A 16,244-nucleotide genomic window follows, 5' to 3' on the forward strand; every position below is an offset into this window, starting at 1 on the left:
AGTCTTCTTTGGAGAAATGTTTATTTAGGTCTTCTGCCCATTTTTCAATTGGATTATTCATTTTCTTTATATTAAGTTGGATGAGCTCTTTGTATAGTCTGAAAGTGAATCCCTTGTTGGTCTCATTATTTGCAAATATTTGCAGTCGATAGATTGTTTTTTCATTCTGTTAATGGTTTCTTTTAATGTACCAAATCTTTTTAGCTGATTAGGTCCTGTTTATGTTTGCTTTTATTTCTTATTTCTAAGAAAATATTGCAAACATTTATGTCTGAGTTGGTGTTGATTCTTTTTTGAATGTTTATAGGATTCTCTAGTAAAACCACCCTGGCCTGAGTATTCTTTTGTTTTAAAATTACAAATTCAGTTTCCTTAATAGTTATATCACTATTTAAATTATTTTACGTTGGTGAGTTGTAGTTCTTTTTGTTTTCGAAGACTTGGTCTATTTCATGTGTTACTGTCGTTGACAGATTAAAGTGTGCGCTGTCACTTCCTCGTTGCCCTGCTGGGTCCAGTGCTGTGCCCTGAAATCGGCCATTTGTGCCCTCTTTGTGGTTGCTGTTGTTGTCAGTCTTTGTTACATAAACGAGTTAAAATAGCCCTGCGTATTGGTCCCTCTGCGGTTTTCTTCTTCATAACCAGCCTAGACGGTAGTTCGAAGCCTGCCGGCACCAAACTCTGTTCTTAATGAAAGGGTAACAGGCAGGAAGGCCAGGGGTCTCCAAACGGAGGAAATGGGCTGCAAGGGTTAGACATTTTTTAAATTTCTCTTTTAAGCGGCAGGAGAAAACAAACTACAAGTGTCAGATTTTTTTCCTTCTCTATACAAAATTTAAAGGAGGTTTCTTTTAAAATTCTGTGTTGCCATGATGACCCTGGTGTATTTACCCTCGACTCTGTCTTCAAGTTCCGCTTAAGAACTTTAGGGTTTCGCTTAAGACTCAGAACCAGTAAGGGCTCAACAAACCAGTATGTGTTACTCATACCTTGTTCTCCTAATCTATGTTAATGAAATGATATATTCACCTGGAAACCTGCCTTTCTTCAAGATTCATGTCAACCGTTTTGTGGCCCAGGATGACTCACCGGTGCCAGTGTTATCTCAAAACGCATGTTGTGGGCGAGGGGCCTGGCGCCACTCTGAGTTTGAGACATCGCCTCTTTCTCATTAACAGCTTGCTGATAGTATATAACGTACTGCTAAAGGCTAGCAGGGGGCACTCTTTCTGCCTCCTTCTGATGTCTATGTCAGAAGCTTTCTCTATCTCTTTTATACTTTAATAAAGCTTTATTTCACAGAAGCTTTCACAGAAGTGCTTATTTCACAGAAGTGCTGAGTGATCAAGGCTCGTCACTGGCCCCGGATTGATTCCTCTCCTCTGGAGGCCAAGACTCCCGGTGTCTTTCGTGGCTCAGCAACAACCTTTTACTTATACACTCAGTTACTTTAAATTTAGCCCCAATATGCATATTTTTAGCCATTCAGAGGCTGCCTGCTTTGAATACCCTGTGAAGCCACACACTCATCTACTCATCTTTGCTTAAACGAACTGTAACAGAGCTCCCGCAGGTGCTGCCAGCCCGGCTGCTGAGCAACATGACGTGGACACTGAGTTCGCTGGGGTGCGATGCTGGATGTCTGGGAGTCTCTAGGCCCTGTTCCCCCTTTGGAGACGGTAGGAAGGCCTCCTGTGGTGAGGGTTTCCCTCCCGTGCACCCTGTCAAAGCGCTACCAAGACAAAGGTGGTGTGTGCTGTGACCATCTCAAGGACGCTTCTTTTTCCTTGATCAACTTCTAGACCTTGACTCATCAGTTATGCTAGACTGATGAGTCAATTTTATTGACCTTTTCAAGGAACCAGCTGTATTTTATGGATTTTCTTTGTCTTTCATTTCCTGGATGTCTGCTCTTTATTTCCTTCCTGTGTTTGCTTTACATTTATTTGGCTCTTCTCTTTCCAGGTTCTTCAGGATGGGTGCTTAGACAATTGAGACTTTTCCTCTTTTCTAATATATGCGTTCAGTGCTCTGACTTTTCCTTTCAGCACTGCTTTAGTTGTAATCCACAGCTCTTGATGAGCTGTAGTTTCATTTCCTTTTGGTTCAGTGCATTTTTCGATTTCCCAGGAGACCTCCTCTTTAAATCATGGTTTATGTAGACGTAGATTGGTTAGTATCCAAGTATTTGGAGATTTTCTTTGTTGTTCAGTCACTCAGTCATGTCCAGCTCTTTGTGACCCCAGGGATGCACGCTAGGCTTTCCTGTCAGTTACCATCTTCCGTAGCTTGCTCAAACTCATGTCCTTTGAGTCGGTGATGCCATCCAACCATCTCCTCCTGTGTCATCCCCTTCTCGTCCTGCCTTCAATCTTTCCCAGCATCAGGGTCTTTTCTAATGAGTGGGCTCTTCGACTCAGGTGGCCAAAGTATTGGAGCTTCAGCTTCAGCATCAATCCTCCCAATGAATGGAGATTTTCTTATTGTATATATATTATGAATTTCTATTTTTATTCCTTTGTGTTTGGAGGACACATTCTATATGATTTTAGTTCTTTTAAATTTGCTAAGATTTGTTTTATGGCCCAGGGTGTGGTCTATCTTGATACATGGGCCCTTGAAAAGAGTGTGTGTCCTGCTCCATCCTAGTGGTTTTCTGCGCTGAATTCTTCTCTATCTTTGCTGATTTTCTGTCTAGTTTTTCTGTCAATATTGAGAGACAGGTGTTGATGTCTCTACCATAATTTGGGGTTTGTCCATTTCTCTTTTTAGTTTTGTCAGTTTGTAGTTTGATGTGTTTTTAGCTCTGTTTTATGGTGCACACACTGAGCTTTCCTATGTCTTACTGGTGGATTTTCCCTTTTATTGTTATAGTGACCAGTTCTGTCTTTGGTCGTTTTCTTTGCCATGAAGACTGTTGTATCTGATAATGATTTACTTTGATTAATATTTGCATGGTAGATCTTTTTTCATCCTTTTACTTTCAACCTGCCTGAACATCATAATTTAAGTGAGTTTTTTTTAGGCAGCTTATAGTTGGGCTTTTTTTCATCTTTTCTGTCAATCTGTCTTTTAATCGGTATATTTATGTAGTTTATATTTAATCTAATTATTGGTCTATTAGAATTTATTTTTGCCATTTTATATTTTTGATTTCTGTTCAATTTTTCATTTTTCTCTTTTCTTTTTCCAGTCTTACTGGGTTTATGTGAACGTTTTTTAGAATTCTTTTTGAATTACCTATAATGTTTTTGAGTGTATCTCTTTGCATAGCTTTTTTAGTGGTCGTGCTAGGTGTTACATTATAGGTACATATTGCAGTCTACTTGTGTCATTGTTTTACTAGTTCAAGCGAAGTGTAAACCTTACCTTCTCTTACAGGCAAACCTTGTTTTATTGTGCCTCACAGAGACACAAATTTTTTTACAAATTGAAGGCTGTGGCAGTGCTCCATTGAGCAAGTCTATTGGCATCATTTTTCCAATAACATTTGCATACTTCTTGTTTCTGGGACATGATTTGGTAATTCTCAAAATATTTTAGAGTTTTCCGTTATGACTATACTTGTTACAGTGACCAGTGATCTTTGATGTTACTATGGCGAAAGATTATGGCACTATGACTTGCTGAAAGTTCAGTTGATGGTTAAGGTTTCTTACCAATAAAATACTTGTAATTAAAGTGTATGCATTTTTTAGACATGATGCTGTTGCACACTGAATAGGCTGAAAGATAGTATAAACATAACTTGATATGTCCTGGGAAACCAAAATATTTGTGTCACTCATTTTATTGTGAGTTTTGCTTTGTTGCAATAAACTGGGACTGAGCCACAGTGCGTCTGAGTTGGACTTGGCGTTCCTTTACCCTCCCTCACTTACAATGGTCTTAAATATTTCCTCCTGTTATATTCAGAGTTACATCAAACAGTGTTAACCATTTTTGCTTAAACAGCAAAGTATGTTTACCAATGTTTTTATTTACCATGTTCTTCCTTTGTAGAATTTCACTTTCACTTTCCTTTGTATAATGTTTCATGATTATAATTCCTTTTATCACTTCCTTTCAGGCTTTTTTTTTTTTTTGGCATGGCTTTTGAAATCATAGTTCCCCCACCAGGGATTGAACCCTGGGCTCAGCAGTGAAAGCACTGAGTTCTAACCCCTGGACTGCCAGGGAATTCCTTTCCTTTCAGTTTGTAGGACTTCCCTTAGCCATTCTTTTAGGGTAGATCTTTTGGTGACAAATTCTGTTAGCTCTTTTTTTCCTCTAAGAATGTTTCAGTCCTTCACGCTAGAAGGATGTTTTTAGGGTATAAGATTCTGGATGGAGCGTTCTTTACTTTCAGCCCTTGAAAAATAGTGTGCCCCTTCAGGCCTCAATGGTTTCTGATGAGAAACATGCTGTCGCTGGTATTGCTTTTTCCCTGTAGGTAAGGTATCATTTTTCTCTGGCTGCATTCAAGATATTTTTGTTTATTTGTTTTAAGAAGTTTAAGTATGATGTGCCTTGACATGAATATATTTAGATTCTTGCTGGGAAGAACCTGGATTCCCTGATAGCTCAGTTGGTAAAGAATTTGCCTGCAATGCGGGAGACCTGGGTTCGATCCCTGGGTTGGGAAGATCCTCAGAAAAGGGAAAGGCTTGCCCACTCCAGCTTTCTGGCCTGGAGAATTCCATGGACTATACAGGTTGCAAAGAGTCAGACACAACTGAGCGTCTTTCACTTTCCCTTTGGAATAATCTAGCTTTTTTAATTGCCATCTTGCTAAATTTAGAAAGTTTTCAGCCATTATTTCTTTTGAGTACTTTTTCAACCCTATCCTGTTTTCTCTCCTTCTGAGACTCCAGTGACATGAAAGTTAGATTTCTTTTTTATTTTTTTGGTGGTCTAAAAGGTCCATGAGGCCTGTATCAATACATTTTCAGTCTATTTTCTCTTTGTTGTTCAGATTGGGTATTTTCTATCACTTTGATGCTCATTTCACTGTTTCCTCTGCTCCATTTTGTTTTGAGCCCATTCACAGAGCCCCGTACTTCAGTTATTGTATGTTTTAATTCGAAAACATCCATTTGGTTCTTATATATTTTTTCTTTGATGATACTTTCTTTTTTGTGAAGATTTCAGCTTTTCATGTGTTTTGAACATGTTCTTAATGCTTGTTGAAGCATTCACGATGGCTGCTTTAAAATCTTTGTCAGAGTTTTCACATGTTTCTATCATCTTGGCATTGGAATCTGTTGATATTTTTCCTTTGTTTGAGGTCTTCCTGGTTCTTGCTATGATGAGGGATTTTTATTCGAAACATGGACATGTTTGTATTATGTTATGAGACGTTAGATCTTGACTTAAATCTTGTTTAGCTCATTTCTGCTCTTGGGTGCTGCCTTGTTACTGCCAGGTAGAGGTGGAAGTCCAAGTTGCCGTCTGAGCATCTGAGGACATCCGGCTGGAGGGGCTGCTTCTTGTGCTGCTGAGTTGGGATGAGAGCTCTTGTGACCTGTGCCCTCTGCCCCCTACCACCGCCGTGTCTCCCCTGGCATGCAGTGGGCGCAAGGACAGCTCAGAACTGGCTCGCAGGAATGAGGGCCCCAGCCCTGTCCCTGGTCTCTGTGACAGCACCCAGCTGGTGTTGGGGGAACCTCATTACAGCCTCAAAAGCGTGGCGGTCTGGGTTCCCATCCGTCCTTTGCTGGCGTGGGCAGGGTGAGACCTGGGGTGAGTTTTTCCTGTAGTGTTTGTCTGGAGTAGAGCAGTTTTGTGTAAGTTTTCTGTCTTGCTAGGCTGGCCTTTCCTGGTCCTGTGAGAAGAGAGACCAGGCTTTTGCTGTGACTTCTTAAAATCTGCCTCCATTGGCTGTTAGCTTGTTCAGCTCCCTGTCTGGAAGATAGGAGGGAAAAGGAAAAAACCCACGGAAAAACCAGTGTCACTCCTCAGGCCCCTAGGTCTCTGGCCAGTTTCTCACCTTAGCTAACTTTTCCAAGTCTCCTTGTGTTTCTTTTATGTGTGGTGCCTAGGATCCTAGGTGGTACTGAGCAGGACGAATGAGGGAAAGTGCTTCTTTCTGTTCCCTCTTTTTGGAAGCAGAAGTCCATCTTGGTGCTTAGGGTAATCATTGCCTGTTGAATTCTGCATTAGACAGTGCGTTGTTTCTGTGCTCCTGTCCCAACGCTGAAGATGGTGACCTTTGGTTAACCCCAAAGGAACCTAGTTTCTTGTAGGGAGTTTTTCCTTCCTTACTGATTGCTGTTACAGTTTCACACCGGCGTTCTCCACGCATTCTCTCTCTCTCTCTCTCTTTTTATTCCAAAATACATTTAGACCTATGTTGGGCCCTTTCTTTCAATTCTGCATTTTTCTTAAACTCTCATATTTTCTCTCTCTTCAGTTCTCTATTTTGCCTCATGGTAATTTTCTCCAGTCTCTATTCCAGTTCACTAATTTTCTCCTTAGTTTTGTTAATTCTGCTCTTTAATTTATCCATTGACTGTTTCTAATGACTGCAGCTTTTATTTTTAGACACATTCTAGAAATCGATCTATTCTTTCATATTGTTTTATTCTTTGCTTATGGATTCAATCCTTTTTTATGGTATTACTCATGTTGAGTATACTTCATCAGATTCTTATTCTTTTTTTTGGATCATGAGGCGTGTTGGATCTTAGCCCCCGAGTCGGATCAAACCTGCATTCCCTGCATTGGAAGGCAAAGTCTTCCAATGCACCACCAGGGAAGTCCCTTATCAGGTTCTTTTTAAAATCAAATTCTTAAGAGTGTAATATCTTTGGACTGCGGACTCACTCATCACAGACTGTTTCCTGGAGTGTTTTGTTGTGTTAAATTGTGAGCTCGTCTTCAGAGCAGCTGTAAAGCCGGGACTCCTGAGTATTGGTTGGAGGATGTGTCCTTCCAGTGTGCTGAGTCCCTTCAGTTGTGTCCAAACGCTCGGTGACCCTATGGACTGTAGCCCTCCAGGCTCCTCTGTCCATGGGATTCTCCAGATAAAAGTACTGGACTGGGTTGCCATGCCCTGCTCCAGGGTATTTTCCCAACCCAGGGATTGAACCTCAGTCTCTTACGTCTCCTTCATTGGCAGGCAGGTTCTTTACCACCAGCACCACCTGGGAGCCAGTGTGATTCCAGAGTGATCTGCTTTGCTTCTTCCAGGCATCCTGGTGACATCACTGTCTAGGGCCATTTTTACTGTTTTAAATTTCTTGACTTGGAGTTTCACCATGCACATGTTTTTTGGTTTGAATTTCAAACTCCTGTGGAGTCAGCCCATAATAAATCTTCAAAGGGGAATGGGTTTTTGTTTTGTTTTGTTTTGTTTTGTTTTTGCTGAGAGGCCAGACAGAGTCAGAGAAGGCTCCTTGTCCCCCTGAGCTGGTGAGAGGATTTCCCAGCCTGTCCTTCACTTCAGGCCAAGCCTTGAAGAAAGTTCAGGTTGACCTCTGTACTCCGTCCTTCACATGGGTACAGTCTTGAACCCTGTCCCACATGTCTTAAGACCCAAAGTGACAGCCCTCCAGGGCCCCTACTGCTTTTTCCAGTCCTTTTTCCTGAAAGGTCAGTTGTATAGTTTTTTTTAAATGTGGTATGTTTTATCCAGCATTTCTAGATGTTTGACTCCAAAAGCGTTTTCAAACAAAAAGGTTTTCTAAGTAAGAAAACTTACCTCTTTGAGCTACAAGATTCAGAGTGTGAAGAGTTTTTTGGTGGAATTAAATATTTTCATATATGGAAATTGCACATCTTACTTGTCTTTTGTCCAGCAAGGTGAAATCAGTTGACATTGTTACCCTTTTACCTGTTGAGACTGTGGTGTAATCTGGAAGACAATTACTGTGTGTGTGTGTCTGTGTGTGCGCATTCTTACTCAGTCGTGTCTGACTCTTTGCGACCCCATGGACTGTAGCCCACCAGGCTCGTCTGTTCAAATGAAGTCCATTTAAGCAAAACTTCCAAAGCAGAAAATAATAAGGGGACAAGCTTTAAGTCAAAGTCTGTGCTTAGACATATGAGTTTTGTTTCAGGATTAGATGAATTAGTGAAACTCCCTTGCTGTGTACATATGAAGCATAAGGAACACTCCCATTTGTGTGTACAAATTATTTTCTCTCTCAAGACTTACTTTTGCCTCCACGGTGGCAGCATTTTTACCTGGTTCTCATCTTCCTGTGTTTACAACTTATGCAACAATGTATTGGGCTTTATTTCTCAGAGAGGATATTGAACAAAATTGAGAAATTTTAGTATTGTCATTTTAACTTAGAAATTTTAATTTCTTGGGCTGTAAAAGCTGTTCAGTGCAAATGATCAGACCTGGCATGTTTTATTTTGTGCGTGTGATAAAATGCACACATAACATGAGATTTGCCATTTTAAAGTCCCTGGCATTAAGTACATTCACATTCGTTGTACAGCTATCACCACCATTCATCCTCAGAACTTTTTCATCTTTCCACACGGATGCTCGTAACTGTTAAATGCTGACTGCACATTCCCTCTCCCCCAGCACCCCTACAACCACCATTCAACTTTCTGTCTCTGTGAGTTTGAGCACTCTGGGCACCTCATGTGAATAAAATCTTCTGGTATGTCTTCTTTTGTGTCCGGCTTATTTCACTTAGCACAGTGTGAAAATTCATCCATACTGTAGGATGTATCAGAATTTCCTCCCTTTTCAAGGCTGAATAATATTCCAAAGTATATATGTACCATATTTTGTTTATTATTTATCTGTCAATGGATAGTTGGGTTGCTTCTGTCTTTTGGCTACTGAGAATAGTGCTGTTATGAATGTGAGTGTGGCATGCTTTTAAAATGGTCAGTGAGATGCATATAACTGTATTTGTAAATGCTAACAATCCTAATAGCACTGTCTGATAAGTTTAAGTGCCCATAAATATGAGAGGTGGAATAGGCTTAATCTCTGAGTGATAATGAGTGTAGTTCTTAGGAACAGGGCTGGGCCAAGCCTAGGCAAAGAAATGGACTGCTTGGGCTTAGCTGGGGGAGAGAAGGAGCCAGGGCTGGGAATGTGTGGTCAGGTCCTAAACGGGAGTGTGGAGGTGATAGCCTCAGAGGTGCAGCCAAGGGAACCAGGAGCATAGAGCAGGGCCTTCAGAGCCACAGGTGAGCCTTGCAGCCTGGAGGTTGGCAGAAGTGGGTAGAGCAGGGCCTTCAGAGCCACAGGTGAGCCTTGCAGCCTGGGGGTCAGCAGAGGTGGGTAGAGCAGGGCCTTCAGAGCCACAGGTGAGCTTTGCAGCCTGGGGGTCAGCAGAGTTGGGTAGAGCAGGGCCTTCAGAGCCACAGGTGAGCCTTGCAGCCTGGGGGTTGGCAGAGGTGGGTGGCAGTCAAAATGTGAGGGTGGGAGCTGTGCTCCCAAGGCAGAACTAGACTCCTTTGCTATCAGAAAAAGCAGCATGAATCACCAGGGCAGTGTCAGGCTACTGGTGCCCCTCATTCTGACTTACAGGTTCCATGCTAGAAAGCCTCTTTTTACAGTTTATGCAAAATAAGATCCCAAATTAAATATATTCCTCTGTGTATAGAAGTGAAGAGCTCTCCCTGTATCGAATGAGACAAATTTCACACGGGAACACTGACCAAATTGGGCAGTACTGACCAGAAGCCGGCCTTCCCGTGAGCCGCAGGTGCAGGAACAGAGGCCAGGCCACAGAAGCAAGTGCGGGGAGAAGCTGCACCTGCTTTTTAAAAGAAGAAAGGAGTGAACTTCTCAAAGCCCATGAGTCTACCAAGTTTTTTCTTCTGTATAGAAAGCATTTGAAAGTTCTAAATGATTTTTACTTGTCACTGGATATGCACATTTATTTGAATAGCAAAAGAGAGATTTCAGTCACTTTTGTCATTATAGTAATTACATTCCAAACTTTCAGAAAAGAAATTATCCCCAGAGAAGTTAGAAAAGGCACTGGGTTAGCATGTAAGCCAGATATTGAAAATGTGGAAAGGTAAGTCAATGTATTTATTGCCATTTTCTCAAAATATTCAGTGACCTCTTTTTTCTGTGATGTTAACAATTACAATGTCATTAAATTTTATGACTGTAGTCTAAGTTCATAGCACCTGTTTTAATGTTATTGTTCACAGTCTCTTTTTGTGTTTCAGATTTTTTGTTTAAATTCTTGGTTATTGGAAATGCAGGAACTGGCAAGTCTTGCTTGCTTCATCAGTTTATTGAAAAAAAATGTAAGTGACGTCCACGGTCAATGCTCCTTTTATGTCGTCTTCTGAGAGCGTGCTCCTACACAAATTTGTTTACGGCAAAACTTCTGAATATGTTTTCAGGAAGAAAGTTGTAGTTTACAAATATTTTTAAATGACAGTAAAAGTTTATGTTATTAAATGTTTAGTAATCTGATTTTTTATTTAGCACTTCAGTTTCATAGTGGTTCATTGTTCATGATGTAGTAAATTGTCCTGTACATTTTCCAGATACTAAAATACCTTATAATGCTGTGGAATTCCATTTCCTGACAAGGAGTGGCCCAATAACCCTAGTTGTACATTTTGGATAAAGTAGTGTTTGGGCCCCAGTGGCCTTGTATTGTCGTTAAGGCAGCTGTTGTCATCAATCCTGTTTTACAGGTAAAGAAACAGGTAGTGATTGTACATGTGAGACTCAAACCCAGGCCTTTTGCCCACAGAAATATCTTTCGCCATTGACTTGCCCCATGTTGTAAGGGAAGTTACATTTTGTATTCCAAACTATTGTAAAACATGGTGGGTTTGAAAGGCCCTTAAAACGTACCGTTCTTTTATAATTATCGGAAGAGTTGTGGAGAATGACCTGTCTGTATTACTATAGTCAGGTGAAGGCACAAAAACAGAATTAATTTCATTTAATGAAGTTCATCCTAAGTAAGGGTGTGTGAGATATGTTAGATGGTGGGTAAAATGCACACAGAGGGTGTCCTGAGAAAGAGCTCAAAGAGTAAGATTCTAGAATGTTTTCTGCTGCTTCCATTTCCATCGACCAGGAGCTCATTGGAGTCTCTGTGTGGTGACAGAGACCCAGTGTGGCTTAGTCACGGAACCAGTGCCCACTGCGTTAACAAGCGTTCATCTGCTGGGTGGGCCCAGGGTTCTGAACCAGTCACTCAGACGTTGTATTGTTCCGTCTCAGCAGAGGGGACGCTGGCCTGAGCAGGCGCTCTCCCCACACATCCTCCCTTTGCTTCTCATGACCACAGCGACGGTATTTCTCTCCGCCGTGTGTTAACCTGGCTGTTAGTTGGCACCTTTGGAGGCGTTTCCTCCCAGGCTGGCCCACTAGCTGGGTGCTGGTGAAAGTCCAGGATGAAACAGCCTGCTGGACTCAAACCCTTTCCTACCCCAGGTCCCCAGGAAGCAGGGAACACAGCTGTCAGATGATTTCTGGTGCAATTAAATTTCATCCTATGGTGATAAACTATAAACCAGTCAGTGGACTGTGTAGCCAGGATGTTTGTTTTATCCCTTTTATATCATCACAGATATTTTCTTTTATAGACAGCTTATTCCAGTTGGGTTTGGCAAACTACATATTTTGCCTACATCCCTGCCCATTTAGACAGTATTGATTTTGCCAACAAATTCATTCCAAATGATTGCCACACACAGTGCTGAAGTTCATGAAAACTCAACAGCTGTAATAATTGCATCGAGGTCTTGGTTTGGGGAGGGGGTGGTATTTGCATTTTTTTACTCTATCTTTTCCTCTTTTTCCCTTAATCTTTGGTATCCATCAAGTTTCCTTCTTGGGCTACAGTGCTTTTCCTTCCCTTTACTTTTTTTTGTTCAGAATATTTGTCCAAATAGCTGAAACCATCATTGGCCGAGTTGCAGTCTGTCACTGGGCAGTAAGCCTCTCAAGATGGTGCCCAGTATTTTGTGCAGTTACCATTCTTGAGAACCTTAACAGTGGTCGGGTAGATATGATTTCATGTGGCAGGGTCACCAAGCGTTGGCTTTAATATATGGCTTGTTTAGGGGTTTTGAGAAAAAACTTGATTGGCTCTTTGAGAACAGAAACTGTATGTATTCTGTTTAAAGCAGTGAGTGCTTTTTATCATTTTATGTTTGGAGAAATTGAATGGCATAAGTAAATTACATTTTCTATTGACTTAACTCTTGATTTGAATGTTGCTTGTTTAAATTTATAAGTTGTTACCTTAATGTCCTAAAATTAAATTTCTTTTTCTTTTGCAGTCAAAGATGACTCAAATCATACAATAGGAGTGGAATTTGGTTCAAAGATAATAAATGTTGGTGGTAAATATGTAAAGTTACAGATATGGGACACAGCAGGCCAAGAACGATTCAGGTAGCTTTTTCTCTAACTTAATAATAATATTTGAAAACTTGGTTTGAAATAATCAATTATGGTCTCTTAATGTATATAATCCCCTCCTCCCCACCACAGGTTTTAGAAACTTCACCTGTGAAAGCTTTAAGACAAGCTAAAACTCCATTTTTCTCCATTCAGCATTGATTTATGGAAGAATACATTAGAATAGTGGTCCCCAACCTTTCTGGCACCAGGGACTGGTTTCACAGAAGACAGTTTTTCTACAGACGAGGAGGGGGTATGGTTTAGGTGGTAATGTGAGTGATGGGAAGTGATGGGGAGTGGCAGATGAAACTTCACTGGCTGGCCCACCAGTTATATCCTGCTATGTGCCCTGGGGGTTAGGGAATCACTTCCAAATGAACATTTTCTAATTTGGAGGATAATTTATTCTTTGAGACCTAGTGGCACATTAGGAGGTTATAGCATTGCACATTAAGAATTTTTTTAAATCTCTTTGGGGGTTGGTTTTGCTTTACATTAAACAGTCAGAATACCAGACCACCTGACCTGCCTCTTGAGAAACCTGTATGTAGGTCAGGAAGAAACAGTTAGAACTGGACATGGAACAACAGACTGGTTCCGAATAGGAAAAGGAGTACACCAAGGCTGTCTGTTGTCACGTTGCTTATTTAACTTATATGCAGAGGACATCATGAGAAACGCTGGGCTGGAAGAAGCACAAGCTGGAATCAAGATTGCCGGGAGAAATATCAATAACCTCAGATATGCAGATGACACCACCTTTATGGCAGAAAGTGAAGAGGAACTAAGAAGACTCTTGATGAAAGTGAAAGAGGAGAGTGAAAAAGTTGGCTTAAAGCTCAACATTCAGAAAACAAAGATCATGGCATCTGGTCCCATCACTTCATGGGAAATAGATGGGGAAACAGTCTCAGACTTTATTTTTGGGGGGCTTCAAAATCACTGCAGATGGTGATTCCAGTTATGGTCTCTTAATGTATATAATCCCCTCCTCCCCACCCGCTTACTCCTTTGAAGGAAAGTTATGACCAACCTAGATAGCATATTCAAAAGCAGAGACATTACTTTGTCAACAAAAGTCCGTCTAGTCAAGGCTATGGTTTTTCCTGTGGTCATGTATGAATGTGAGAATTGGACTGTGAGCGCCAAAGAATTGATGCTTTTGAACCGTGGTGTTGGAGAAGAGTCTTGAGAGTCCCTTGGACTGCAAGGAGATCCAACCAGTCCATTCTGAAGGAGATCAGTCCTGGGCATTCATTGGAAGGACTGATGCCAAAGCTGAAACTCCAATACTTTGGCCACATTATGCGAAGAGTTGACTCATTGGAAAAGACTCTGATGCTGGGAGGGATTGGAGGCAGGAGGAGAAGGGGACAAAAGAGGATGAGATGGCTGGATGGCATCACTGACTCGATGGACATGAGTTTGGGTAAACTCCTGGAGTTGGTGATGGACAGGGAGGCCTGGCATGCTGTGATTCACAGGGTCGCAAAGAGTCAGACATGACTGAGCAACTGAACTGAACTGAAAACAGTCCACAAAATATTCTCTCCTTAGCACTTTCGTTACACTCAAGTCATAATCAAAATTTGGAATAATAACCGCCAGATCACTGCAGATAAGTTCCGTGTTTGATATTCCATAACTACTGAAGTGGGCTCAGTGGCAAACGATCCCCCTGCAGGAGGTGTGGGTTCAATCCCTGGGTAGGGAAGATCCCCTGGAGAAGGAAATGGCAACCCACTCCAGTATTCTTGCCTGGAAAAATCCCATAGACAAAGGAGCCTGGCAGGCTACAATTCATGGGTTCACAAAAGAATCAGACACAACTTAAACACTAAACAACAACTAATAACTGCTAAAGCAGGAAAGTAGATTAATATTCTGGTTGTGTTTTTTGAGTTAGTACACAAAGTCAAACAAAAGATATTCACAATTTCAAAATTCAGTTAAATAAAATTCAATCCTAGTGCAAGAATTTCACTTAAAAAGTCAGGTATAGTATTTTAAATGCTTAATAATTGTTTGCTTCAAAAAGTATCATAACTAGACTTCAAGCAAGAATACAAAGCTACAGTAATCAAAGCGGCATGGCATTGCACCGAAACAGACATGTGGATCAACAGAACAGAACAGAGAGCCTAGGAGTAAATCCACACAGTTAACCTTCCACAAAGATGGCAAGAATATACAGCAGAGAAAAGACAGTCTCGTCAATAAGTGGTGCTGGGAAAAGGGGACAGCCTCACGTAAAAGAATGAAATTAAAACATTCTCTAACACTGTGCACAAAAACAAACTCAAAAGGGATTAAAGACCTAAATGTGAGACCAGATACTATAAAACTTCTACAGGAAAACAGAGGTAGAATACTCTCTGACATAAGTCACAGCAGTATTTTTTTGGATCCATGTCCTAAAATAATGGAAATAAAAGCAAAAATTTTCAAAATGGGACCTAATTAAACTTAAAAGCTTTTCCACAGCAAAGTGAACCATAAACAAAGCAAAAAGACAACCTACAGACTGGGAGAAAATACTTGCAGACGATACGACTGACAAGGGATTCCTAAATTACAAAATGCACAAACTCATACAGTTCAGTATTTTAAAAACCCGATCAAAAAATGGGGCGAAAACCTAAATAGGCGTTTCTCCAAAGAAGACATACAGAGGACCAATAGGCACATGAAAAATGTTCCACATTGCTAACTATTAGAGAAATGCAAAGCAAAACTACAGTGAGATATCACCTCACACTTGTCAGAATGGCCATCACAAAAAATCTACAAACAGCAAATGCTGAGGAGGGTGTGGAAAGGAAGGAACCCTCCTATGCTGCTGGCCGGAATGTAAGTTGGTGCAGACACTAAGGAGAACAGGGTGGAGATTCCTGAAAAAACTAAAAGTAGGGGCCCATTAGAGGGCAGGGTTAAGTGAAGCAAGGACTAGAAGGATGGGAGTTAATTGAAAGCTGCTGACCCTTATCTCTTCCCCCACATCCTCTTAGTTACTGACAGCCAGGTGTGTGTGTCTCAGGCAGAGGAAATGATTCTTCTCCACAGAAAAACAGCCACAAGGAAAAGGCTTAAAGGTACTAACATTTTGATTTCCCCAATGAAATAGCCCAGTCTCTGTCCAGCCATCTCACAGTGGAGCCCCCCAATCCCACACATAAAGAGCATGTTTTACACGTTGGTATTCCTTGCTCAATATAAATGATCCATGGATCACCAGATATGTGAAGAAAGCTTCTGAAATAAAAGAAAGAGCCCAAAATAAGTAAGAACTTTCAGGGAATAGACAAAAACTAAAAACTACTATGTCCTCACAAGTAAGAGTAAAGGTTGCATCAAGGAAATAAAATTTAAATTTAAAAAGAGAAATTAAAATCATGTATTGAATAGAGTAATACTCTTCCAGAAAGTTAAACAATAAACTTAAGGTGAGAAAGAGAAGAGACAACATAGAGGATCATCCAGAGTTAGTCCAGGAAGGCCAAGACCTGACCAGTAACGCCTTCCTGAAGGCAGAGGAGGAGACGAAAGAATAAAAGCAACAGTTGAAGATTTTCCACGGAAGGAAATGAGTCTATAAAATTCCATCTTACACCAAACACAGATGAGGCCGGGGTCTGCCATGTGAAATCTCAGAACGCCAGAGGTGGGCTGGAGATACCAGAGATTCTGAGAGGGAAAAGCAGGCACATCTCAAGGATCACTATGACCATTGCACTGGGCTTTTCAGCAGCAGCAGTTGAAAGCTGGAAGATAATTACAACCTTGACTTCAAAACTCAACATGAAAATTTTTTTCCAACCTAAAATTGTACACTCAGCCAGACTCTCCATTAAGTATGAGAGTGAAATCAGAGTGTCTCAGTGATACAACACGGAGTGGGCTG

At 41.0% G+C, this 16,244-nt stretch overlaps 1 protein-coding gene across 3 annotated transcripts in view; it reads left to right on the plus strand.

Annotated features, from left to right (window-relative positions):
- RAB4A (RAB4A, member RAS oncogene family) overlaps positions 1-16,244 on the plus strand; it is a 73,180-nt gene that overhangs the window by 14,645 nt on the left and 42,291 nt on the right. For all 3 annotated transcript variants that reach the window (XM_027530394.1, XM_027530395.1, XM_027530393.1), the window contains exons 2-3: positions 10,138-10,218; positions 12,220-12,334. In XM_027530394.1, coding sequence (XP_027386195.1) covers positions 10,138-10,218; positions 12,220-12,334 — 196 coding nt within the window. The remainder of the gene's footprint in view (positions 1-10,137; positions 10,219-12,219; positions 12,335-16,244) is intronic.

Source organism: Bos indicus x Bos taurus, chromosome 28 (genome assembly GCF_003369695.1).
Source record: "Bos indicus x Bos taurus breed Angus x Brahman F1 hybrid chromosome 28, Bos_hybrid_MaternalHap_v2.0, whole genome shotgun sequence".
In the NCBI taxonomy this organism is placed as follows: domain Eukaryota; kingdom Metazoa; phylum Chordata; class Mammalia; order Artiodactyla; family Bovidae; genus Bos; species Bos indicus x Bos taurus.